We start from the raw sequence: 24,943 nt of genomic DNA, 5'->3' as shown, positions 1-24,943 counted from the left end.
AAAGTGAATGGACCATGCATTAAACTACAGCACCATGCCTCCCCGGGAGGGAAAGGGTGTTGCTCCCTTCTGCCTTTTCCTCCCTGGCAGCAAGGTGGCCGCCACCTCAGAGCTTATAGGAAAGCCAGGTATGAACCAGTGGTGACGGGGCAACTGCAGTCTCATGGGAAGGGGGTGGTACCGGCACTTCCTTCACACCCTACCGAGGTCATGAGTTACCCCCCACGAGCGGACACAGAAACCAATCTGGCTCTTTGCAGAAATCCAAAATCGTGGCCAAGTGACATTATATGATTCTCATAACCAGCTATAGAAAACAAAATAGTTCACAATGCCTTTTCAGCAATTCTGATTGTTTGGGGGGAAATTCTAAACAATAATGGTGCATCTTTTGTCAAAATAATGAATGTAATCAATGTAGAGAAGAGTTAAATAGAAATCATCTGCCTCACAGGCATTGGGAGTGGGAGTATACTGGGTGGAGAAAAATGAGTATTGGTGAAGGGAAAGGTATTTGATCATTGTATGACCGAGACTTAAACCTGAAAGTTTAGTAACTTTTCCCACAGTGATTCAATAAATAAATATAAAAAGAAAAAAATTAAATTAAAAAAATTGAGATGAAATTCATGCCCAATTCAATCAGCTAGTCTGTGGCTGAATAAATAGCAGTACTACAAAAAAAATTAAAAAAAAAACACATGAGATAAAATAAACTTAATTCCATATTATTATTACTTTGGTAGTTAAATCACAATTAAATGAGCTTTTTATATTCTTTTTTAAAAAAATTGGATGCCACACCTGGTGGTGCTCAGGGCTTTTTCTTGGTTTTATGCTCAAGGATGGCTCCTGGTAGACTGGAGGGACCATATGGGGTGTCAAGGATCAAACCTGAGTTGGCAGCATGCAAGACAAGTGCCCTGCCTACTGTATTATCACTCAAGCCCATTTTTATTTTTTTTTCCTGATTAAATAATGTTGGGAACTTTTATCACTATATCTGGGGGGCTGGAGCGATAGCACAGCGGTAGGGCGTTTGCCTTACAAGCGGCCAATATGGCCGACCCGAGTTCGATTCCTCCGCCCCTCTCGGAGAGCCCGGCAAGCTACCGAGAGTATTCGATATGCCAGACACAGTAACAACAAAGTCTCCAATGGAGACGTTACTGGGCCCGCTCGAGCAAATCGACGATCAACGGGAGGGCCTTTACCTTTACCTTACCTATCTGGGGGAAAGGTTTGATACTTAAATGTCACTAAAGACTTTGGATCATTTTCTTCATCTACATTATCAAGTATTTTATAACATAAATTGTTCCAATAGTTAAGACATTTACAATTTTATTAAGTAAATGTATGACTTTCAAACAAACATTTTAAGGTTTGGCAGAACAAAATTACGTATAATAATAATGTGTAAAGGACTGGAGCAATAGTACAGTGGGTAGTGTGTTTGCCTTTCACGTGGCCGACCCAGGTTCGATCCCCCAGCATCCCATATGGTCCCCCGAGCACTGCCAGGAGTGATTCCTTTTTTTTTTTTTTAATTTTTATTAGTGAGACACCATGAGGTACAGTTGTAGACTTAGTACAGAAAAAGAAGTAACCCTTGAGCATTGCTGGGTATGGCCTCAAAACTGAAAAAAAAAATTTTTTTTAATTTAATTTTAAAATAACATTCACTGTCTCTGTCCTCCCATTGTTCATCGATTTGCTCGAGCGGGCCCAGTAATGTCTCCATTGGAAATAACATTAAAATATTATGAAAATATTACCAATACTGTATAAATGTATTCTATGGAATGTAAGACTATACAGAAAAATTAGATTACAAGTTTGATCACAGAAGTATTATTTACACCCCATATACCCCATAAAGTCCCCTGAGCCCTCCAGGAGTAATCCCTGAGCATAGAGCCTCAAAGAAAGTCTTGAGCACTGCTGGGTATGGTTCAAACACAAAACAAAACCAAATCAATGACCTAGGACTGGGGATATAGCTCAATGGTAGAGTGTACCCATGAGACATCCTGGGTTCCATGATCATAACCAAAGAAATAAAATACACAAAACTAAGAAATACACAAAACTAAAATACACAAAACTAGAAATACCCTGTTCTAATTTTTGTTTTCTTTTCCCAGGGAGGAGGGGGGAGGGGAGAGGGAGGAGTAAGGGGTACAGGAGGGGTGTGGAATAAGGGGACACACCTATGGGACTAGGGAGTACTAGAGATGAAGCCCTTTAAACCATGTACTCCTCAAACCTCCACTTCTAATTTGTATATTTTTGTTTTTGTGCCACAACCTGCAATGCTCAGGGCTTACTCCTGGCTCTACACCAGGAATTACTCCTGAAGATGCTGGGGGACCATATGGGATGTTGGGTCAGTGGCATGCAAGGCCTTATCTACTGTGCTGTCTCTTCAGCCCCCACTTACAAATTTTTGACTTCTCCAAAACCTAAAACCTAACTACAGTTGTCCCCTGGTTTCAGGACATTATCCCCACCTCTCTCTCCCATTCCTAAATTTGTGGATGTTCAGTCAGCTTCCTCTCTCTCTGTCTCATCCATGTGTCCTTGGTTGAATACATGAAATCAGAACCTGGAGATAGAAAATAAATGTGTAGTCAATTGAACTGAATGGGTCCACTTGAATCCAACAGTTCAAACCCTTTCAAGGTTCAACTATGCATATACACATAATCCATATGCAGCCATATTGTTCCATCACTGAGCAATTTAGTATTGGATCTGCAAGGAATATAAAGATCATCTAGTGACCCAAACCCCATGATTTTTCCCCCTCAGTACTAGCAGTCATCAATTCTTATCACTAACATCCTTCTTGTATACCCTGAAAAGCATTTTACTTTGCATCTCATGCTCTACACATTCAAAACTAGACAAAAGGCAGAAAGCAAAACTACTGTCTGAATAACCTGAGTTGATAGCAGTTGAAAGGCCTTCAAGAACACTATATAGTCCAACATACCCTCTCTAAAGTCCTTACTCAGGCCCCTCTCTCACCTGTTATCAACCTCATGCAGGTACTACCAAGTATGACAAATTAAAAGGAATTAAATCATATAAGCCTAGCAGAAATCTGAACTTACTGTTTAAATCATTTACTTAGTGAAAGCTGCCCGCAGATGCACTGTGACTCAGCATTTTATGGTGCCCGAGACATGACATGAGATAAAGATCTTGTTTTCTTTATGGCATTAGCTAAATTTGGAGCTAAAATAAAAGAACTACTTCAAAAACACTGTTAGTAGCTGAAAAGTTCCAGTGCTCACACCAATAGAACTCACTATATGACAGAAAGGCAAGTGTGTGTCAGCTGAATTACACAGAACTAAGAAATAACTTTTTACTTACAAAATTAGCAAGCAACAATGGTATCTACACCTAAAGCTCAGAAATGGAGAAAATGCACTAAGTAAATGGAAATAATAAAAATATATACTGTGGTGACTGGTTTAACTTAGACAAAAAACAAGAGCTACGGTGGGGATTTACCCAGTTAATCCAGTAAGAGACGCTAAAATGGAACTGAGGACATTTTTCATTTTGAAAAAATGGAAAAATGAGCAAAACTGAAACAAACACAAGAGTTCTGCTCTCTTTTAATGCTAGAAGCAGAAAGAAAACATGAAGGCCGCAATAAAAAAGTTTCACTTCAAATTTTTCATGTGTAGCAGGAACTGATGGCGAAATAACGAGCATGGCAATCGGCAAGCAGAGAGATCTGAAGAGATATATCATGAAAAAAGCCTGGAATCGGCAATGGAAAAAGCCGGGGATACTATTAGGGATTTAAATAAAAACAATGGATATGTAGAGAAAACCTATAAGCAAATGAGTGAAAAACACAAATTAATCTTCTAATCCTAATTTTTCTAGGATACTTCTAAAACTAATTTTTCTCCATGTATCCACCATTTCTTTTTCCCCTTGCTTTTTTGGGAGACTACACTCAGCTCAGGGATTAGCTCTAATTCTAAATTTGCTTCCAAGTATTCACTTTTTCTTTATTTCCTTTTTTTGTGGGGGGAGACTATCCCCAGCTCAGGAACCCAGGACCCCAGATTGTGAAGCATGTGCTGCAGATCTTTATTTGTTGTTTGGTAGGAGTAGCTCAGGAGTTACTCCTAGTGATGCACAGGAACTATACAGGGTGCCATGGATCAAATGGGTCTGCCATGTGCAAGACAAGTGCCCAATCTTCTGGACTATCTCTCCAGCCCCTATTTGCTATTTTAATAGTTTTTTAAAAATAAAGTCAATTATGTAAATGCTATTAAATCCCATTCTGTACAAAGGAAAACATCTCAGAAAAGTTAAGTTCACATTGTTTTATAGAGTCAAACTATCAACACACATAATCTAACCCTACCATAATGAGTGTTGCAGTCCTTATGGAGTTCAAATCAGACCGTGGAGGCCGAGATGAATTAATTCTACCCAAGAAAGGAACTAGAGTTCAGACACAAAAATATCACTCAAGTGGCACATAGATCTGTTCACAAAGGGCACAAGAAAGGAATAGTGGGCACTCAAAACAGTGCTTTCTGGTTACAGAATCAAGGAAGACTTCAATAAGGGAGCAGCATTTGGGGTTGGATCTGAGGAAAAGAGAAGAGTCAGGGGAAAGGAACATCATAATTTAAGACCAACTAAACCCCAGTTTTCAAAATAACTTTCAAACTCCTTGGCAAAGGCCTTTCAAAGCCCTCCATAGAATGTCAAACAAGGCAACTATTCTGAGAGGTCATGCAGGAGTCTGGTTCAGAATGCATTCTTTTCCCATCTCCATAAGCTGATGAGTTCAAGGTACACACTATGACTTACTCTTCCACTAAAACATGTCGTTCTTTTTTTTTTAAGTCTCATTATGTCATTTTTATTTATAATTGTATTTTATTTTGCGGTTTCAGGCCACACCAGTGCTGCTTAAGGGCTATTCTTTTTTTTTTTTTAGGGTCACACCCAGCGATGCTCAGGCATCACTCCTGGCTCATCACTCAGGAATTACTCCTGGCGGTGCTCAGGGAACCATATGGGATGCTGGGAACTAAACCCGGGTTGGCCGCGTGCAAGGCAAACACCCTACCATCACTCCAGTACTATCACTCCAGCTCCAAAACATGTCCTTATCCAGGCTTCTGAACATCTTGGCTCATTAAGGTAAGTGCAAACAGTTTTTTTCTTAATGTGTTTTAATCTCCAAATAACTGGACCCAGACAGGTCACCTTTAATCACCTAGACCTTTGCTGTTAATTTTAAATTGATCAAGAAAGCCCAAAATATCATGATCCAGGTGGCCAAGTGTGACCTTGGATTCAAAGTTTAGATGCCATAAACAAATCGTGAAAGAGAAGACAACTGTAACAAAAGCAGGAATGAGATGAAGTTGTTAATTTCAATACACGTGACATAAAAAGCCATCGTCTGTTGAGCTGGGTTTAGTACAGGTGGACAGGGTTTGGTATGTCACCTTTTGAGCATCATGGGAAAACCCTGGAGCCCCACCCCCAGCATCACGGCAGAGGACCCGGGGACCTCCACCACCTCTCGGGCACACCCCACTGAAGTCACATGTTAAATACAAACATCGTTCTTATGAATGAAATGCTTTCCCTTACGAACCTGTAAGAGTAGGAAGACTAATGAAACAACAATTTGTAAAACGGTAGCTAACGGTTGAACAGAAGGGATCTCATACTTTGGGTGCCTGTTTGTCTCATTCCCTAATCTAAAACACCAGAGATACGCAAACACGCCCAGGGGGTCCTGTTTCTCAGGCTAAATAAAATCCAAATGGAACCAGACACCGGCGGGTCCGCATCAGCATCTGGGATTGATGGAGAAGCTTGCAGAATTGGGCTCTCCATCGAGGTCTTGGACTAATTTTTCTCTCCCACCAGAATCGCTCGGGCTCCTAGACCCTCCCCGCGGCCCCTCGGCACAGTCTCCGTGGAAAGCCTCCCTGGCAGGTGACTTCCAGGCGAGCGCCCGTCTCCACCGCTCGGCTTAAGGCTCCCGCCCAACACACGGCGCGGCAGTCCCCACGCCCGACCTCCAACGGCCGCGGCCGAGCGCTCGGGGGGCGGTTCCCACGCGGCGACGTCACGGCGCGCCGTGCGCCGGGTCAAAGTTCAGCCCCGCCCCCACTTCCCCTCCGCTGTCTGCTCGGGCCTGCGCCGCCGCCGCCGCCGCCGCCGCTGTGGGCCGGCTCCGCGCTCCGTCAGCTCCGCCGCCTTCCCGCCCTCCAGCGCTGCCAGGCCGGCCGCCATGGCGAACGTGGCCGACACGAAGCTGTACGACATTCTGGGCGTCCCTCCCGGCGCCAGCGAGAACGAGCTGAAGAAGGTATTGGGGGAGAGAGAGAGAGAGCGAGCGAGAGGGTGGCCCGGCCGAACGGGATCGCGAGGGGCGCGGGGCCTGGGCCTGTGCGTCCAGGCCGCGCTTTGGCGGGGGCGGCCCGCGAGCCGGCGCCGGCTTCGGCGTGGCCGGGCCGCGGGGTCGCGCACTCAGCCTCGGCTGACCTTGGGCCCGCGGCCCCGCCCGCCGCAGATGCCGCAAATTTAAAAAAAAAAAAAAACACCGCAGCGCAAACAAGGCGAAAAACGCTTCCTTCCTGCTTGCCTGCCTCCCACCCCACCCCCACCCCCCACCCCGCGGCCGGGCGCCCGGGGCCTAGCGTGGCGCGGCCCACCCGCGCCGAGGTCGCCACCCCGGAAAAACAGGTTGGACCGAGGCGGCCCGCGCCGCCGACCCCGGGGAGGAGAGAGGCGTCCACGCCGCCGTCGCCGGGCATTTGTGGACGTTTCCCGGGAGCCGCCGCGGCCACCGGGAGCGCCTCCCTCGCGCGTGCCGCCCAGAGGTCGCTCGCTCGGCTCGCGTGCGGGCGAGCTTTGTTCTGGGGGGCCGCCGCCGCCGCCGAGATGGGGGCGTTCGGGGCCCGGATCCCCCACCCCAAGCGTGGGGTCGCGGCCAAGCACCTGAGCGGAGGCTGACTAAAAATAAACCCGCGGCCGCTTCGTTATCGCGCCTCGGCGGTGACCGCCAGCCTCTCGGCTCGGGATTGCAGGTTCCCCCCATCCCCCCCCCCCCACACACACACACCCGCACACCCGCGAGGCATTTGACTGAGCCCACCCACCCACCCACACACACAGCATCCTCCGGGAGGGTTCGAGTGACCGGGTTTGTGCGCGGAGAGAAACGAGGCGGCTCCGGCAGGCAGTGGGACGCCGAGACTGGAGAGTAAAATGGACTTCCTGTTACCTTACCGGAAATGCTCCTGTGTGTTATATAACCCGGGGCCTGAATGAAGGTGCCGGGAGCGGGTCGGGGGTGGGGGGTGCCCGCGTATCGCGGCCACCCTAGTAAGGTGTTGACCAGTCACTCCAGGGAACTGGGGCCCCGATTAATAGCCGCTGGTGAAACTCTTTTTCAGGAGCCGCTTGCTTGCTTTCGGTTTTTGGGTTTTTTTTTGTTTTTTCCCCAACTCGATGTTACAGTGAAGACGAGGCAGGAGGCATCTTAGGTTTGTTTGGGGCCATGTCTTAACAGTCTGAAAGCTTACCCATCATTTCTGAGTTACAGAAGTCTTCTTGGTCTGTTTATGGCAGCTACAGACGTGATGGTGCTGAAAGTAGCATTATATTTTAAGCCCCAGCCCTGGCTTTTGTTGTTGTTGTTGTTGTTGTTGTTTTCATTGTATCTGAGAAATCAGTATTTGCGAGAATAGCCAGTTGGGCGCTCTGTTATATTAAGTTAGGAAATATATGGAATGGGGGAGGAAAATGCCAAACAATCTGGATGGATAAAGATATTTTTCACTCAGAAGTCTTTAAGTTGATCTTTGTGCCTAACTTTTTTTCTCCCCTTTTCTTTTAATCTTCTATTAAGGCATACAGAAAGTTAGCCAAGGAATACCATCCTGATAAGAATCCAAATGCTGGAGACAAAGTAAGTTATTTGAAACTTAACCTTTGAGGTTTTCGTTTTAAAGTTAGGTTAACTTTTATATTTTAATCTTATTAAAGCACCATGTTTACAAAGTTGTTGGGTTAGACATACTATGTTCCAAAACCAGTCCCACCACCAGTGTCTTCTTCTTTCTACCAGAGTTCCCAGGTTCCTTCCCATCCACTTCTCACCCACCACCCCCAGCCTGCCACCTTGGCAGGCACATTTTTAAGTTTGAATGATGAAATTTGGACCTCATTTTCAGTGTGTTTGTTTGAATCTGTCAATTGCCTTTCTTGGTAAAATAAGTAAGAAAGATTTTTAAAAACGATGAGGAAAAGTACATCATCGCTTTAGATATAAGCCTTTACAAAACTTGAATATTTTGTTAAATGGGAGTACTAACATTCCATGCAGTGGTAGTGGTTTTGCTAGGGAGAGGTAGGGGAGATTGAGCCACACTCTACCTCTATGGTGCTCAGTAAAACAGGTTTATTCCTGTCTCTGCTCAGGAATCACTCCTAGCGGTGCTCAGAGGACCTATAGACTGCTGGGATTCAACCCCAGGGGCTGTCTGCAAGAACCTTCCTACTATACTATCTCTGTAGTACTAGACCAAGATTTCTATTATGTGAGTTTTATTAGTCTTTACCTCTAAAGTGCAGCTAGTTTCCTTGTTGCTTTTTCATTACAGTTCAAAGAAATAAGCTTTGCATATGAAGTACTATCAAATCCAGAGAAACGGGAGTTATATGACAGATATGGAGAACAAGGTCTTCGGGAAGGCAGTGGCGGAGGAGGTGGAATGGATGACATTTTCTCTCACATTTTTGGTGGGGGATTATTTGGCTTCATGGGCAATCAAAGTAGAAGTCGAAACGGCAGAAGAAGAGGAGAAGACATGATGCATCCACTCAAGTGAGTTCTTATTCTTGGTGATGAGGATGGAATCCTACTATTAAAGCTTTATCCCTGACCTCTTTTTTTTTTATTGTGACTTTTTTTAAGTAGTGATTTTAGTGGATTTTCTTAGATTGGAAAAAATTTCATTTGACTTAAAGGTCCTTGTTGGGTGACTAAATTGAATTTGATAATCTGAATATGTGTATGTTGTTACATGTCTTAAAATATGGCTGGTATTTTATTGGGTAGGAAGATGGTTTTGTTAGATCCTTTTGAGACTTGTTACTACATAAGTTTCTGATAATTTAAATTCTTTGGGGTACTTGATCTTCCAGGGCTTTTTTTGTTTGTTTGTTTTTTAAACCTGTTTTTGTTTGTATTTGGTTTTTGCCTCATACCTGGCAATGCTCAGGGATTACTCCTGGCAGTGTTGGAGGGACCATATGTTACACAAGGATCAAACCTGGATCATCTTCATGCAAGGCAAATGCCCTACCCATTGTACTATCCATCACTTTGCAGTTATTTTGTTTTCATGTTACAGTCACTCATTACTTCATCTTCAGCAGTGGACTTTCCTAAATTGGTTTCTATTGAGGTTGCTGGCTTCAAGCCTGACATTAACTTGCCAGCATATGAATGGTGTCTGACCTTGATCTTAGACTGTGAGCCCATGAGACCTCTAGAGTATGAAAATAACTATCTTACTTTGCAAATTTTGTGAGGTCTTTCATCTTGATGGCATTTTCATGACCCAACAATTTTACTGGCAAATTAAGCTCAAATGTACATTTTAAAGATATTATGTAGTTAATACATTAGATTGGAGGAATTAAAGCATAATCTACCATTTGAACCTCACTTTTTTTGTTGTTTATTTGTTTGTGGTGCCAGGGATAGATCCCAGGCTTCACATGTGCAAGGCATGTGCTCTGCCACATCTCTCTGATCATCCCTGATTCCTAAATATCGTTCTTAAATTTGATTGTATTTTCCTCTGATAAAGATGATCTGAGAATAGGATCAGGAATGCATGCTCTTCTTACAGTTCCTTTTATTATCCTTAGAAATGTTTATTCTTGTATCAGTGAGATAGCTAGAGGGCTAGAGTAGATGTTTTCATAAATGAACCTGGGATTGGAAGCCTGGCAGCACCACATTGTTCCTCTGAGTGCCATGGGGAGTGACCTCTGAGCACACCACATGTGCAGTGGGTGTGCTGCTTCTTCACACACATTCTTGCTACCTCAGTTTGGGGCCACACCCACAGTATTTATGGCTCTCTAAGATCACTCCTGACAGCTAGGGGACCATATGGGCTACAGGCATAGAACTAGAACCCAGTTTGGCTGCTGCAAGACACTCTACTGCTGTACTACCCCTTTGCCCACTCCACCCCGTTTTTTAAATTGAATAATCTTAGATTCATAGTTACAGAGTTGTTCAAGATTGGATTTCAGCCATACAATATTTGAATACTCATCCCTTTACCAGTGTCCCTACTTTCTCTCACACTACACCCCCACCCCCAACAAATTGGTTCGGGTAGGGCGTTCGCCTTACAAGCGGCCAACATGGCCGACCCGAGTTCGATTCCTCCGTCCCTCTCGGAGAGCCCGGCAAGCTACTGAGAGTATTCGATATGCCAAGCACAGTAACAACAAAGTCTCCAATGGAGACGTTACTGGGCCCGCTCGAGCAAATCGACGATCAACGGGAGGGCCTTTACCTTTACCTTTTCAAGGTTCAGGGAAATAGCATAAACATGGGGCATTTTTGTTTTGTTTTGTTGGAGGGGGTGGGTTGGACCACAACCAGAAGCTTGGAGGGGAACCACATGTGATTCAAGACCAGTTTTCTATCTGCAGTTATCTCTTGGCGTCCCCTCTTCCCCCCATTATGTTTTGGTTTTGGGCCACACCTGACAGGCAGTTCTCAGAGCATGCTCCTGGCACTGCTCAGGGGTCACTCCTGAAGGTTTGGGAACTATATGGATTGCCGGAGACCAAACTTCGGTTGGCTGGCCGCATGCGAAACAAGCACCCTACCCACTGTACTGCCTGGCCTCATGCCTAGCATTTTTGAGGTCCCTGAGTTAGATCCCCTGCACTGACACTAAGCAGATTTCCCTGGCCAAGGAGCACTAGGTGTATAACTCCGTGCTGGGGTCCATCCGTGTTGTTTCCCCCTACCCTCCCCGCACCAGTTGGGAGACTTACAAACTTTAATTCATAGTGTATAGTAAATGCAGTTCTGTTTTTTGTTGTTTTAACATTGCTTCAAATTTTCGGGTTACAGTAACATTTCATTTGAGTTACATTTCAGTGTATGGTATATTTAGTCACTTTTTCAGTTGCCTATTGCCAGGTTTTGTTCTTTATAAGTAATGCTTTTTTTACATATGCTTTGTCTCTCTTGGCAGATTCCCAGTGTGTTGAGGCTAATAATACTGTTAAATTGCTTTGTGGAATGGAGAATTGAGCCTATTTAGCCCAAGTGCTAGAGAGTGCCAGCTGTGCCAGATCATTACCCATATTTTTCTTTATCCATATTTGTTGAACATTTTCTGGACTTTTGGTGGTTTTACATACTGATTGTGACTAAATGTGTAAAGGGGCAAAAATCATGTTTATCATTTGGTTAGAGTTTTCCATAAGAACTTATAATAAAAGACAGGTACAGACTAGGGGATATGGCTCAGTGGTAGAGCACTTGCTTTGCGTATGTGATGCTTTAGGTTCAATCCCTGACACCAAAAAAAAAAACAAAAACAAAAACCGATGAAATCAAGTATTTTCAAATCCAGTTAAATTGTCCATGTTCCAGTATTTGAAATTTGTTGGCTATATGTTTTTCTGTTAAAGTGAATCTTAAGAAATTTTGAAATGCAGTTAAAAGGGTAAAACCAAATTCATTGTTGCCAGATCTTGATTTATAGTATTTTGAGGATTTTTTTTTTTTTTTTTTTTTGCTGTACATTCATTTTATTGACAAAGTTTGGAAATGGTCTTCCAATTCTAATACTATGCTGTGATTTTTTGTTTGGTTTGGTTTGGTTTGGTTTTTGGACCACTTCTAGTGTTACTGGGAACTATCTGTGGTACCAGGGATTGAACCTGGGTGGGCCACTTGTAAGGCAAGCTCACTATGTACTATACTATCTTTCAAGCCCTCAGGTACATATTTTTTAAATCTTTGTGTTTATTCAGATACACAGTATTCTAAAAAATAAAACCTCTAAAACTCAGGAATCTGTTTAGCACCTGTTTCTCCTCTCAATTTATAGATAGAGCCACTTAATTTTTTCTTTTTTAAGAAGTAGTCAATTTGAGTTGTAATAACTGACCTTTCTGTATTGTTTTGAAGGGTTAGGGCATGGCTTGAGTCAGACTGCTTATGTCAGGATCTTGGTCAGGATCACCTTTTCCTGTTGTGTAAAATTAGTGATGATAATTTTATCTCTCTTTCAGAATTAGATTAGGTTGTAAGGGTTAGATTAGGTGAAAGACTTCTCATGCCTGAGAGTTTGAATGCCTGAGTTTGTGCACTTGACAGTTTTTATTTTTTATTGGATAGGGGCCATATAGTGCAGTGCTGGGAGTATCATACCAGGGTCTGCACATACAAGTCAGTGTATTTGACTACTTGAGCAATATCCCTAGCCCTCTGCAATTTATCATATATTCAGAAATGCAGCACAATAAAACACTTGACTAATCCAGTAGGTTTTGATTTTGAACATTGTATACTGCACATTATGATAACGTTTACTAATTAGAGCTTTGCACTAAAACTACTGTTGATTTGGGGCTGGAGAGATAGTTGAGCGGGTAAGGGCATTTGCCTTGCATATCACCAACCTCAGCATCAGGTATGATTCCCTGAGCCCCCCAGAAGTGATTCCTGAGTGCAGAGCCAATAGTAACTCCTACGCAGCACTGCTGGGTGTCTGCCCAAAAACAAGCCAAAAAACTTCTGTAAATTTAAATTTAAATAAGCGTGTTAATGGAGGGCCTGGAGAGATAGTACAGCAGGAAGGGTGATTTCTTTGTATGTGGCTGACCTGGAGTTAACTCCTGAATGCAGAGCCAGGAGTAAACCCCTGAGCATCGCTGGCCCACAAAATAAAAAGGAGGGGTGAGGGACATACGGTAAAAGTGGAAATTGCTATTTCAGCAATTATTTTTATCTTGTTATTTAAGAAGACATCGCAAAATTTGATTGAATCTATTCTGTTCTCCCCAGAGTATCTTTAGAAGATCTGTATAATGGCAAGACAACCAAACTACAACTTAGCAAGAATGTACTCTGTAGTGCATGCAATGGGTAAGTGGATGTTCTAGTTTATGCAGCTAATTTTATTTGTTGTTTTAGTGGTACGAGTACCAAATAAAAACTGTTTCAAAACTTAAAAATTTTAAACTGCTCAGTATAGGATATGTTGAAATAACATTCATTGGGATTGAAGGTAAAGGTGAAATGCATAATTTATTTTCTTTTGGAATTGTCCATGGGCAAATTTAATTTCTGCTTTTGCTTGCTTTAGCCAAGGCGGAAAGTCTGGAGCTGTGCAGAAGTGTAGTGCTTGTCGGGGTCGAGGTGTACGCATCATGATCAGACAGCTGGCTCCAGGAATGGTACAACAGATGCAGTCTGTGTGTTCTGACTGTAATGGAGAAGGTATTCATGCCAGTACATTTGATTTTATGTTGGAATGAACTAGAATTTCATAAAGTAGAGGTGCTTACTATTTTTCAATGTGTAATAGATTCATCACTAAAGAAAATATGCCAGTTCTGAAAGAAAAATGTGAAAGTAATGATATACTTATGCATAGGTTAACTTGGTGAAGGTGACAACAAATTAACTTAAGAGTGGGTGGATTTTACCATAACATTTGTTAACTTTAAGAATAGCGAGTAAAGCTCTTTAACAGAAGAGCATCGTTCTGTTTGTGTCCTGCGTGTTTTCAGAAACTTCCAACCTCTACCGTTTAATACTTCATCACAGATAATATGTAAATAATATGTAAATATGACTTCTAATTAAATAGTACTTGGAAAGTAGGTTTGTTCAATGTCACCTGTGTGCTTTATTTTTGCCAACGGTTTTTCTAGCACAGTCCTAATGAGTTATTTGCAGTGAGAAAAGATCTGTTATGTATGCTTGGTTGATAGCCACTGAGCCATCTCTAACTACTGATTACTTGAAATGTGGTTAATATGACTTAGAAACTGATTTTTAGATATTTAATAGCTAGCATGTGGGACAGTGCAGTTTGAGTATCCTATTTAATATTGCTCCTAGAAGAGATGGAATAAGGAAAGGCTGCTTATTCTACTTCTCCCTTCTGGAGTGTCTAACTGCTTTTTACCTTATTAAATAGTGTTGCTGACAATAGACACTACCTAGAAGCTAGAGTTAAAAAATTTTCTCTTACGTGTTATCATTTTGAGGAACTGGTGTTTTGCAGGACACATTTGGCCAAAGTAGTTTTCTTAACCGTCCCTGAAGTCCATTATATATGTCATCTTAAGCATTAAAGTATGCTAATTTCAGCTTTTGGAAATCAGTGCTTTTTTTATCACTATGTATTTTGTATAACTTTATACTTTATTATATGACTTATCAAATGTTTTAGAAGAATACATAGAAAAGAAATTAGGATATCCTAAGCATGGAATATATGTGTTCAGGGCTCTGCACTATACCGTGTATTAATGACTCACAAGGGCTCTTTAATTAGGGATAGGAATTGCTCTCCCAAGCAGTACCTAGGGACAATTTCCTGCCATCCTCAGCCTAGCTCTGTGGGCCTGATGGTTTATTGGTCAGACAGTGATGTATTGCCCAAACTCAGCAGTGTTCAGTCTTAGATCACCTGCTGATTCAAGACCCATTGATTCAAGTAGCATGAGTGGGGAATGGATGGAACTTGCCATTTAAGTTATCTCAGGCCCAAGGATATTTATTTGGACCATCTCTATTCGTCCTTAAGTGACATTTTTCATCTGTGGAAATTCTAGCATCTGACTTCTTTTATTTTCTTGATCATTAGGCTTAGTCTTAATTTTAGGGAGTAGAGTCAGGAACCAAGAGATCAGGTAACTGGGCCCTTAAGGTAACCAGGATGATGATTTAGACTTTCAATAGCAATTTTTTTAAAGCTTAAAATTTTATTTAATAAAGGCTTTATTTAGCACTCATACTGTTTAGGGATGAGTGTGTGTGCATGTATGTATGGTGCACTAGAAATTTAATGACCTCTTTTTCCAGGAGAGGTAATTAATGAAAAAGACCGTTGTAAAAAATGTGAAGGGAAGAAGGTGATTAAAGAAGTCAAGATTCTTGAAGTTCATGTAGACAAAGGCATGAAACATGGACAGAGAATTACGTTTACTGGGGAGGCAGACCAGGCCCCAGGAGTGGAACCAGGAGACATTGTTCTTTTGCTTCAGGAAAAGGAGCATGAGGTAACTTCCTTTTTGTTTATTTTTGTTTAGAAGTGGGTTGTACATGATACAGGTTTGATCTGTTTGGGTTCCCTTGAGCAACACTGAACATAGAAGAAAAGTTTTAAGTGGTTAGACTGAGTTCTTAAGACCTGACTTGTTTAGGAAACCAGCAAGACAGGTATAGTCAGCAGCACTGTAGAAGGCATAAATTTTGGTTCCAGCTGGGCCACTTGACTAGCACTGTAATCTGATGCCTTTTGTTTCATGGACCAGATCTAAAGCAACCTATTTTTCACTGTGAAACTCCTCTTGATTGGTGGTGAGTAAACGGGGCTCTACTCATCAGTGCTGCTGTTGATTTATTCTACATACTGCTTCTTGAAAGATTTCACAGGTTTATTTAAAATTCCAATATGTATTATGTCTGTTTTGTGTACAAAGCAAAAGGAAACAGTTTAACGTGGTGCAGTGTTCAGTCTTTTTACATAGAGTGGTTGAAAACCACATGTCTAATGTAAGTAATTTTGGTTATACCACTTCACTTTCTTTTTGACGGTACTGCTGTGGATCTTGATAAGGTCCTTGGATCTTGGGAAGATCCATGTGTAATCTTGTGGATCCCACATGTGATTACTGTGTATCCTATATGTAAGGCATGCAGTTATATCTAGAGCTAGTGATAATTTAGTGATCACCCAAATTATTGACTATAGAAGCATTTGGAGGTAGGATAATTTGACAGATTGTTCTGGCTTCATACTTGATCACATTTACTCAAAATTTCCTTTGAAAGTCTGTTTACTATTCTTATTGAGAACTAGATGAAGCAGATGTGAGAAAGGGAGTGCTACCATAAATCTTCAGAGTCACAAGTTGGTCCATTCCACCTTCTATCTGAGGTTGGGTCTTTTAGACACGCACATGCACACCCTATATAAGGGTATAAAGTTGTTCAAAATCACTTGCTTCAGAATTTTCTCTCCATCTGTTTTTAAACATGACACATCAAATAAAACTGAGGCTAGCCACAATAACTAGACTGTCTATCAGAGCTGAGTTTTTGAACTTACCATTTGAGCTTTTTGAATCTAAGGCTTTTGTTTACTGCACAGAGGGTAATTAAAGCATACTCTGCTGGCTTTAGCATAGAAATTAGAATAGAGAGTACAGTCTAGTGCGCTCAAGAAGCAAAGCCATATTGAAATGCACATTCTGGAAATTTGATTATATTCATTATCTTTCTAGGTTGTACTCTATTACACTAGCCTTATTTAGGTTATAACAGTGACATTTCTTAATTCAGAAAAGCTATAAAATTGATCCTTTGCAGACACTGCCAAACTTATAAATAGCAAGACTATTGGGCTATTTAAAATAGTGTTTTCAGCAGCACAGAGATAATACAGTGGGTAAGGCTCTTGCCTTGCACAGGGCCAACATGGATTCAATCCTTGGCATCATCCCCAGGAGTGATATCTGAGGGCAGAGCAGGAGTAAGCCATGAGTACCTCTGAGTATGGCCCAGAGATCAAAAATAGAGAATATTTTCTAGAATTTGCTTTAGCTTCTGGTAGGTTGCAGTATTTTTAATTCTTTTACAAGATTCTTTTAATTCATAATTTGTTCGCTACTTCATGCACACCACCACATAAGGCATAAAGAGGCAGTTAAGTAATTGAGATACTTGACTGCTTGGGTATAGAGTAGACAGTATTATAAGATACAAACAGCATGTGGTTATTGATGTATATGTGAAATAATTTGAGAGCAGTTTATGAAATAAAATTTGAGGCCGTATATTAAGCAATTTAAGTATATTACTATACTTAAAAGTATAGTAATGAGGATGTAGTGAGGAATTTAATGCTTAATTTGGAGTAGTCATCGTGGATTTGTAGTTTTGGGCATGTAAGACTGATCAAACCTGGTTTTAACCTCTTAAGTTTAGTCTTTAATGTTACATAATGAATATGAATTTTTAAAGTACAGGTTACTGGACTTGGAGATAAGGCAATTATGTATTCCAGTATATTAACTCTTGTCTTCTTGTACTTTTCTTATTAAAAGGAAGAACAGTCCTTTCTTATAAGCATTTTGTAGAATCAAATGAGATAGTGAATAATCTGCTTTATGTTGTTGTATGTGAAGAAGTGTTGTCAGTAAGTGACTTAAAATTTTTGGCAGCTGAGGAATTGTGTGGGCACATTGAACAGAAAGCAGGTATAACTGGTTTTGTAAAGTAGAAATTCAGGTGCTGGTGAGAGGGATTATAGAGACAGTAGTTGGGGAATACTCAGATGGTGCCTGTGGTATAGCAGTATGTTTACCTAAAGCACTAATGATAATAATATTTTAAGTCACAGTGCCTAATGAGAAAACAATTTTCAAGTAAAGGAGCTAGAGAGTTCAGCGGGAAAGGTGCTTACCTTGCAGGTAGCTAGCCCGGGTTTGATGCCCTGAGTACAGCCGCATGTGTCCCGAAAAGACAAACCAAAAAAGGGACCAGAGAAGTAGCATAAGGTTTTAAAGGCACTTGACCTTGCCTGTGGCCAACTCTGATTCAGTCCCTTGTCCCTCAAGCTCCACCAGGAATAAACCCTAAGTACTACTGAATGTGGCCCAAAACAATGAAAAAGAAAAGAAAATAGAAGAAAGAAGTTATCTTGTAAGAGGCCAACAGTTTTACCATTTTTGTTTTATTAGTAAATTGTTTGTTGCATGTTATTTCATGTATATTGATCTTTCGGTACAGATGTGTATTTGGGTGTTCTTGATACTGTAGTACATTTAATACAGCTGAAAACTGCAGTATCTGATAATGTTAATTCCTCCTTTGCATACTGTATTTGACTTTTCAGACATTATTTTTTTTTTATTTATCATTTTTTTTTATTAGTGAAACACCATGAAGTATACTTATAGACTCACAAATTTTTGTGCTTGGGTTTCAGTTATACAATGATCAAGTACCCATCCTTCCACCAGTGCCCATCCTCCCCCACCACGGGTCCTATCATCCCTCCGACCCCCCATCCTCCCCCCCCCCCCCCCCCCCCGTCCCACCCTGCCGCTGTGGCAGGGCATTCCTCCCTGTTCTCTCTCTCTTCTTTTGGGTGCTGTGTTTTGCCAGAGAGGCATTGAGTGGCAGTCATGTTTGGTCTATAGACCACTTTTAGCATGTCTCTCCCACCCTCAGACATTATTTTGAGTTTTAAGTATTTTTATCTCTGGTTCTTTCCCTTGATTTTAAAAAGTTACCTCAACTGGGTCGGAGAGTTGGCTCAGTGAACTACTGAGCACATGCTTTGCATAGAGGAAGCATGGATTTAATCCCTGGCACTGCATAGTCCTTTTAGCATCAGTGGGAGCATTCCCCACACATAGCCAGGAGTAACCCCAAGTACCACGGGATAAAGGCCCAAGAATAAAAAAGAAAGATTACTATTCTTGGGGCCAGAGCAATAGTACAGTGGGTAAGGTGTTTGCCTTGCACACGGCCCACTCAGGTTTGATCCCTTGAAGTTTGATCCCACAGAAGTAATACCAGAGTGCAGAATCAAGAAAAAGCCCTGCACATTGCTGGGTTGGCCCCAAGAGCCCCCCCCCCCCCCCCCCCCCCGCCACACACACACAAAGAAAATGACTATTAATGTTTATTTTCTGTGAATCACAAATAACCTACCTTTCACATATAACTACTCTTTCTCCCCGCCAGTTTTTTCCCCTGCCGTACATCAAATTATCTGGCCTACCCACTCCCCCACCCCTTGTCAAAAATGACTCATTTTTACTGGAGTTTCTTCAGGTTGAGCTTTCTTATTGAAGAATCTGGTATCCTTTCTTGCTCGTTCTATTATAACTTTAATCAAAGGAACAGGGGGTTTGGAACAATGATAGTGTGAGATGTTCAGAAACACTGGCATTTTAAAGTTTGAAGCAGTGGAAAGTATTGCATTAAACTTTGTTTAATTTTTCCATCCGGTGTGAGGAACACTTGAATAAACATATAGGTAACATTCAGTGGATCGATGACAACTTTGTGTATTCCTAACTAGTTCCTTGGTGCTGCTGAGATTGTGGTTCTAGGACTAGTGATCAAGATAATGGTTTAGGGAAAGAATTTATCTTCAGATTTCTGTCTTACTCTAAATGAATCAGCCAGGATTATTCTTTAGAAAAGAAATTTACAGGGGCTGAAGTGATACTACAGTGGGTAGGGCACTTGCTTTGCACACAGCAGACCCTGGTTTGGTCTCTGGCATCCCATATGGTCCCCCGGCGTGGCTAGTAGTAATTCCTGCGTGCAGAGTCAGGAGGTAACTCTTGGGTATCACTGTGTATGGCCCAAAAACATAGGAGGGAAAAAAGATTTACACTGGGAGGAAAATATAAATGACTGCTGTTTAGTTTCATCTTTTGTGTGTTTTTGTTTGGGCATAGGCATTGTTAGATCACATGTGGTAGTTCTCAGGGTCTACTCATTCATGAATCCACCTATATGTAGTACAATGATTGAACCAGGTTCAGCCATATACCTATACATTTTGAAAGCTCACAAACATTTTCTTTGAATTATTTTTGCTTATGTCACCCAGTAATTGTAACCTATTTGCACATACAGAAACCAACCACTGGTCTAGTCCAGAAGATTATGCTGTAATGGAATAAGACAGTTTTAGCATTTATCATGGGCTGGAGCGATAGCACAGCAGGTAGGGTGTTTGCCTTGCATGTGGCCAACCTGTGGGCAACCTGGTCGGCCCAGGTTCGATTCCTCTGCCCCTCTTGGAGAGCCCGGCAAAGTTTTGAGAGTGTGGCAAGCTACCCGTGAAATATTCGATAGCCAGACACAGTAACAACAAGTTTCACAATGGAGACGTTACTGGGCCCCTCAAACAAATTGATGAACAACGAATGGGAGAACAGTGCTACTATTTGACTTATATCCATTTAAAGTAGATTCTCAATTTAGGTGAGAGATCTTGTTTGTGTATGTTTAAATTAGCATTGGATTAAACCCTCTTGGTTTTCTTGGCTGAGCACTACTGGTTGACTTTGTTATGTTGAACTTGTATCCCCCCTCTTTCTCTGTTAGGATTATGCCTAAGGAGCACCACAAAGTGAACCTGTTCTACAGAATTCCTTTGGGCCTAGAACACCTTTTTGCTCAGTGGTGTGGGATCAGGAAATGGGCCATGATTATAGAATATGTCTGGTTCTATTTTCAGTGCATCTGCTGTGCCTTATGACTCACTTTCGTTTTTCCAGTTTGAATAATCTGATTCAGGGAACATAGCACAAGTATTAAATCATGATTTTTTTTTTTTTAATGTTTCTTTGTGCTCTGTAGGTGTTCCAGAGAGATGGGAATGATTTGCACATGACATATAAGATAGGACTTGTTGAAGCACTGTGTGGGTTTCAGTTCACATTTAAACACCTTGATGGACGTCAAATTGTGGTAAAATACCCTCCTGGCAAAGTAATTGAACCAGGTAAATCTTGATTTTTGTTTGATCCAGGATTCTGTATGATTTTGTTTGTAGGTTGGTTTTATGATTTGTTGTTTTTTATGGTGACTTGATATTCCTAAACACCTTGGGTAAAGTTTTAAATTTCCATTTTACTTGCTAAAATAATAGGATGTGTTCGTGTAGTTCGAGCTGAAGGTATGCCACAATACCGTAATCCTTTTGAAAAAGGTGATCTTTACATAAAATTTGATGTGCAGTTTCCTGAAAACAACTGGATCAACCCAGACAAACTTTCTGTAAGTATTCTTCAAATTTAAGCATTAATTTTTTTTTTAAACTGTTACATTTAAGAAACATAGTGTCAGTTTTTGGGGCTGGAGCAATAGCACAGCGGGTAGTGCGTTTGCCTTGCACATGGCCGACCCGGGTCCGATTCCCAGCATCCCATATGGTTCCCTGTGCACCGCCAGGGGTAATTCCTGAATGCAAAGCCAGGAGTAATCTCTGTGCATCGCGGGTTGTGACCCCAAAAGCAAAACAAAACAACAAAAAAACATGGTGTTGACATATCACAGTTTTTAAGGTTAGACTTCTGAAAATTTTGCCTTGTAAGCTCTCCTGGAAGCAAGGATTGCTAGTTATAAATATTTATGGGGCCAAATGGAAATAAGTTGTAAAACCAATCCTGTCTAAAGTGATGAAAAGATTGGAGCTCCCTGGAAATCAGATCCTTCACCTAAAGAGGGCAATCCCCAGCATAGCATCTGCTGGTTGTTTCACATAGGGAGAAATGTCTGTTTGGAAATTTTTCAATGTTTAAATTCACAGGTGGGCTGGAGCGATAGCACAGAGGGTACAGCATTTGCCTTGCACGTGGCTGACCCGGGTTCAATTCCCAGCATCCCATATGGTCCCCTGAGCATTGCCAGGGGTAATTCCTGAGAATTGCCGGTTGTGACCCAAAAATAAATAAATAAATAATGTTCACAACTAGTTCAGGGTTTTTGTTTTAATTTCTAAAATCAAGATGAGTAACCAAATGACAGCTGTAGATTTGATGGGTTATCAGTTTGTCGGTTCTGACTTGGTACAAAATTAAGTGCATTTTAACATTCTCCTTGCATTTAAGATGTAACCTTATTTTATTTGTTTTAATGAAGGAACTAGAAGATCTTCTGCCATCTAGACCAGAAGTTCCAAACATAATTGGAGAAACAGAGGAGGTAGAGCTTCAGGAATTTGATAGCACTAGGGGCTCAGGAGGTGGTCAGAGGCGTGAAGCATATAATGATAGCTCTGATGAAGAAAGCAGCAGCCATCATGGACCAGGAGTGCAATGTGCCCATCAGTAAACTGCAAATTGCACAGGTGGATTTTCTTTCCACGTTTGCCTGATTTGTTTTCAGCGGCCCAGCTGGAGTGTCCGGTCAATTCAGATGAACTGATGGACATCTGTTGGTCTATGTGTAACTTTTAAAATTGGTATAGTATCTACAGAGTGTATAATTTAAACTAACCACAAAGCTTTACCATCTTCATTTTGACTATTCTGTAGCAGAATAAAGCACTTGAAAGGAAACAAGACTCCCTTTCACATTTGATTATATATAGGTTGCAGTCCTGATACCTGTTGATTTTTTTTTTCAGTTTTGTGTAGATTTTATGTTTCATATTTTAATTTCAAATCCCACATTGTAAAGTTTGTGTACAATTTGTCCTGAAGCTTTGTGTTTGGCTGCACCTGCATAAGCTGCTACAAATAGAATAAAGAATTTCATAACCTGTATCTATCATTTAGATGCATGGAAAAATGGGCTTTTGCACAGTGGGTTTTGATCTGACTGGGAACAATGGAATAAATAACATTAGCTGTGGTTGTAAGTTTTGGGACTTTTCCTTCTCTTCCCCCCCCCCCTTTTTTTTAAACCATCTTGTGAAAGGTTTCTGAAACTTGATAATAAAAGGAAGTGGTGTAAATTATTTGTGTCACATTTTTAGAAGGAAGAAGATATTTTGAACTGTAAAGTATATCCTTAAACTGGATAATATATCCTTAGTGCTGGTTCTTTTAAACAACCCTCACAAACCCATTGGCCTGAAGCTTATGCCCATTTTACAGTTTTAAAAGGCAAAAGAAAGTTTGGTATGTTGGTAGAAACAAGCTTTTATTGGCTTCAATTGATGCTTTATAGACTCAAGGACAACTGAGTTAATGTAACTCATACGTATGATTCTCAGGATTGGAGCCAGAAGAACCTAACCTCTGTATCTCCCTACCACCACTTTTTAAAAATAAAGTAACAGCAAATATTAGAACCATGTCTGCATAGATCCTGTTAAAATGCTTTTCTTCTTTTTTTTTTTTTTTTGGTCAAATGTTAAGTTAAAGGTGTGCTGTCTCCATTAAATTGAATATTCGAGATTGGGGGAAGTGTTAGTTACAACATTTTATAGAAAAGTATCTCTTAGGCTGGTATGAGAAAAATCAGGTAAAACTACTATGAAAAAGATACTGTGTTCTTTCTGTCTTCTAATTATTCTTTTCATTCCCGTAGTAAATATTTTTAGAACATACTTTTAAGGAAAAGAGACCTCAGTTGGACATTTTACATTTACAAAAGAAACAAATGGGGGAAAACTGAAAACAATTTTAAATGTATTATGCCAGCCCTGAACCCAATTATAATATTTGTGATTTATTTCTAGGTTGATTAGAACCTGAAAAAAAATTGGCATTAATCAAGGCCTGTGAGATTTAAATTATTGCCCTATCCACTCTACCTCCATTGTACAAAATTTACAACCAGCCTGGGCAAGATTCAACAGCATAGTAGTTTTGTATCTGAGGTTACTTCCCCACAACCACTTTAAGTGTTTAAGAACTGCAGTGGCAATATAAAGTTTGTAGCCTTTCCAATAAAGGTTTATAAAATATTAGAGCTCTTCAGTGTAGTCCTTTCATTCTGGTTTGTTTACTATAACAAAACCATGTGGAACTGGAATAAAACTTGGTTATAACTTAATGCTTTTTGTAGTCTGCTTGTTCTACTTTGTAGAGCACCTGTCCAGTGAATAAACTTCTAGTATCACCAGTGCAGATAATTTTTATAACTAATATATGCCATTATAGCTATCCATTTAAGAAGGTGTACAGTTAAGTATCTAAAGTATAATCAATCGATTTGGGAGTCACTAAGCCAGAATATTTTCATTCCAGGAAAGAAACCTCAAACCTAGCATTTGCTTTTCGTTTCTCTCCTCCAGTTTCTGTTGTTCTCAGTAGTTTTTTTTATGGATTTGTTTCCTAAATATTTTATATAAAATGTAATCCGTCAGTAGGCTGGAGAAATCACATGCTTTTTGCATGCAAGGAGGCACAAGTATGATCCCCACAACTATGTAGTCCTTGAGCCATTGCTAGATGTTGCCTAGATAGAATCATAACTGATTTTTTGTGATGTATTCATTTTACGTTTGTCTTGGTTAGCAGTGTCACTAACACGTAAGTTTTTCTAGTGAGTGGAGGATAGCAACTGTCAGTATGTTAGGGACCAAGCACGGCTGGAGCCAAGAGCCACCTAAAGTGGCTTCAGTAACCCCTGAGTATAAATTTTAAGAGATATTTAAGAGCCAAATGAAAAAGATGAAGGTGGTGGGGCAAAGGGACACATAACTTGTCAAATTTAATTTTAACCCCTCTCCTTCCTGGAGATCCGGAAGTGTGTTGGAAAGTTCCAACCTTCTAATTACATCCTTGGTTCCTCTTTTCAATCTTTCAAAAGTTGCTACCTTCTAACATAAACTCATCGTTGAGAGTTATTGAGCACTTGAGTTGTGAGAGAAAAAAAGATAACCCTCTCAGAACATTCTTCAAATTTTAGTGAATTTAGGAGTTCCTATGGCAGGAGCCAGGAACAAAAACCAAGCGTTCTATCACAATATTTTTCATTTCAAATGCCAGAGCATAACTCTAAAGCTGTTGTATACAAGCTTTTGGCAGTCTGACTTGCATGTTATGAATGAATGTTATTTCAGTGAAATGTTGAGAAACCTTGTTCTCACTGACTTACAATTCTCCCAGTATATATGTAAAGCAGTATACAAGTTTTTTAAGTGGGGACAAAAAA

The 24,943-nt window shown here is 40.9% G+C and overlaps 1 protein-coding gene across 1 annotated transcript; it reads left to right on the top strand.

The window, feature by feature from the left end:
• Nucleotides 1-6,164: 6,164 nt before the first annotated feature.
• DNAJA2 (DnaJ heat shock protein family (Hsp40) member A2) lies at nt 6,165-23,753 on the top strand. The gene is made up of 9 exons (XM_056136415.1): nt 6,165-6,379; nt 7,925-7,984; nt 8,679-8,902; nt 13,133-13,213; nt 13,434-13,567; nt 15,164-15,360; nt 20,693-20,837; nt 20,985-21,112; nt 21,977-23,753. Exons 1-9 carry the CDS (start codon nt 6,302-6,304, stop codon nt 22,166-22,168), a joined length of 1,239 nt encoding a protein of 412 aa, XP_055992390.1. The 5' UTR covers nt 6,165-6,301; the 3' UTR covers nt 22,169-23,753.
• The last annotated feature ends 1,190 nt before the right edge of the window (nt 23,754-24,943 follow it).

This window comes from Sorex fumeus, unplaced genomic scaffold (assembly GCF_029834395.1).
Source record: "Sorex fumeus unplaced genomic scaffold, SorFum_2.1 ptg000122l, whole genome shotgun sequence".
Classification (NCBI taxonomy): Eukaryota; Metazoa; Chordata; class Mammalia; order Eulipotyphla; family Soricidae; genus Sorex; species Sorex fumeus.
The sequence above is the reverse complement of the archived record's forward strand: the minus strand, read 5'-3'. Positions and strand labels throughout refer to the sequence as shown.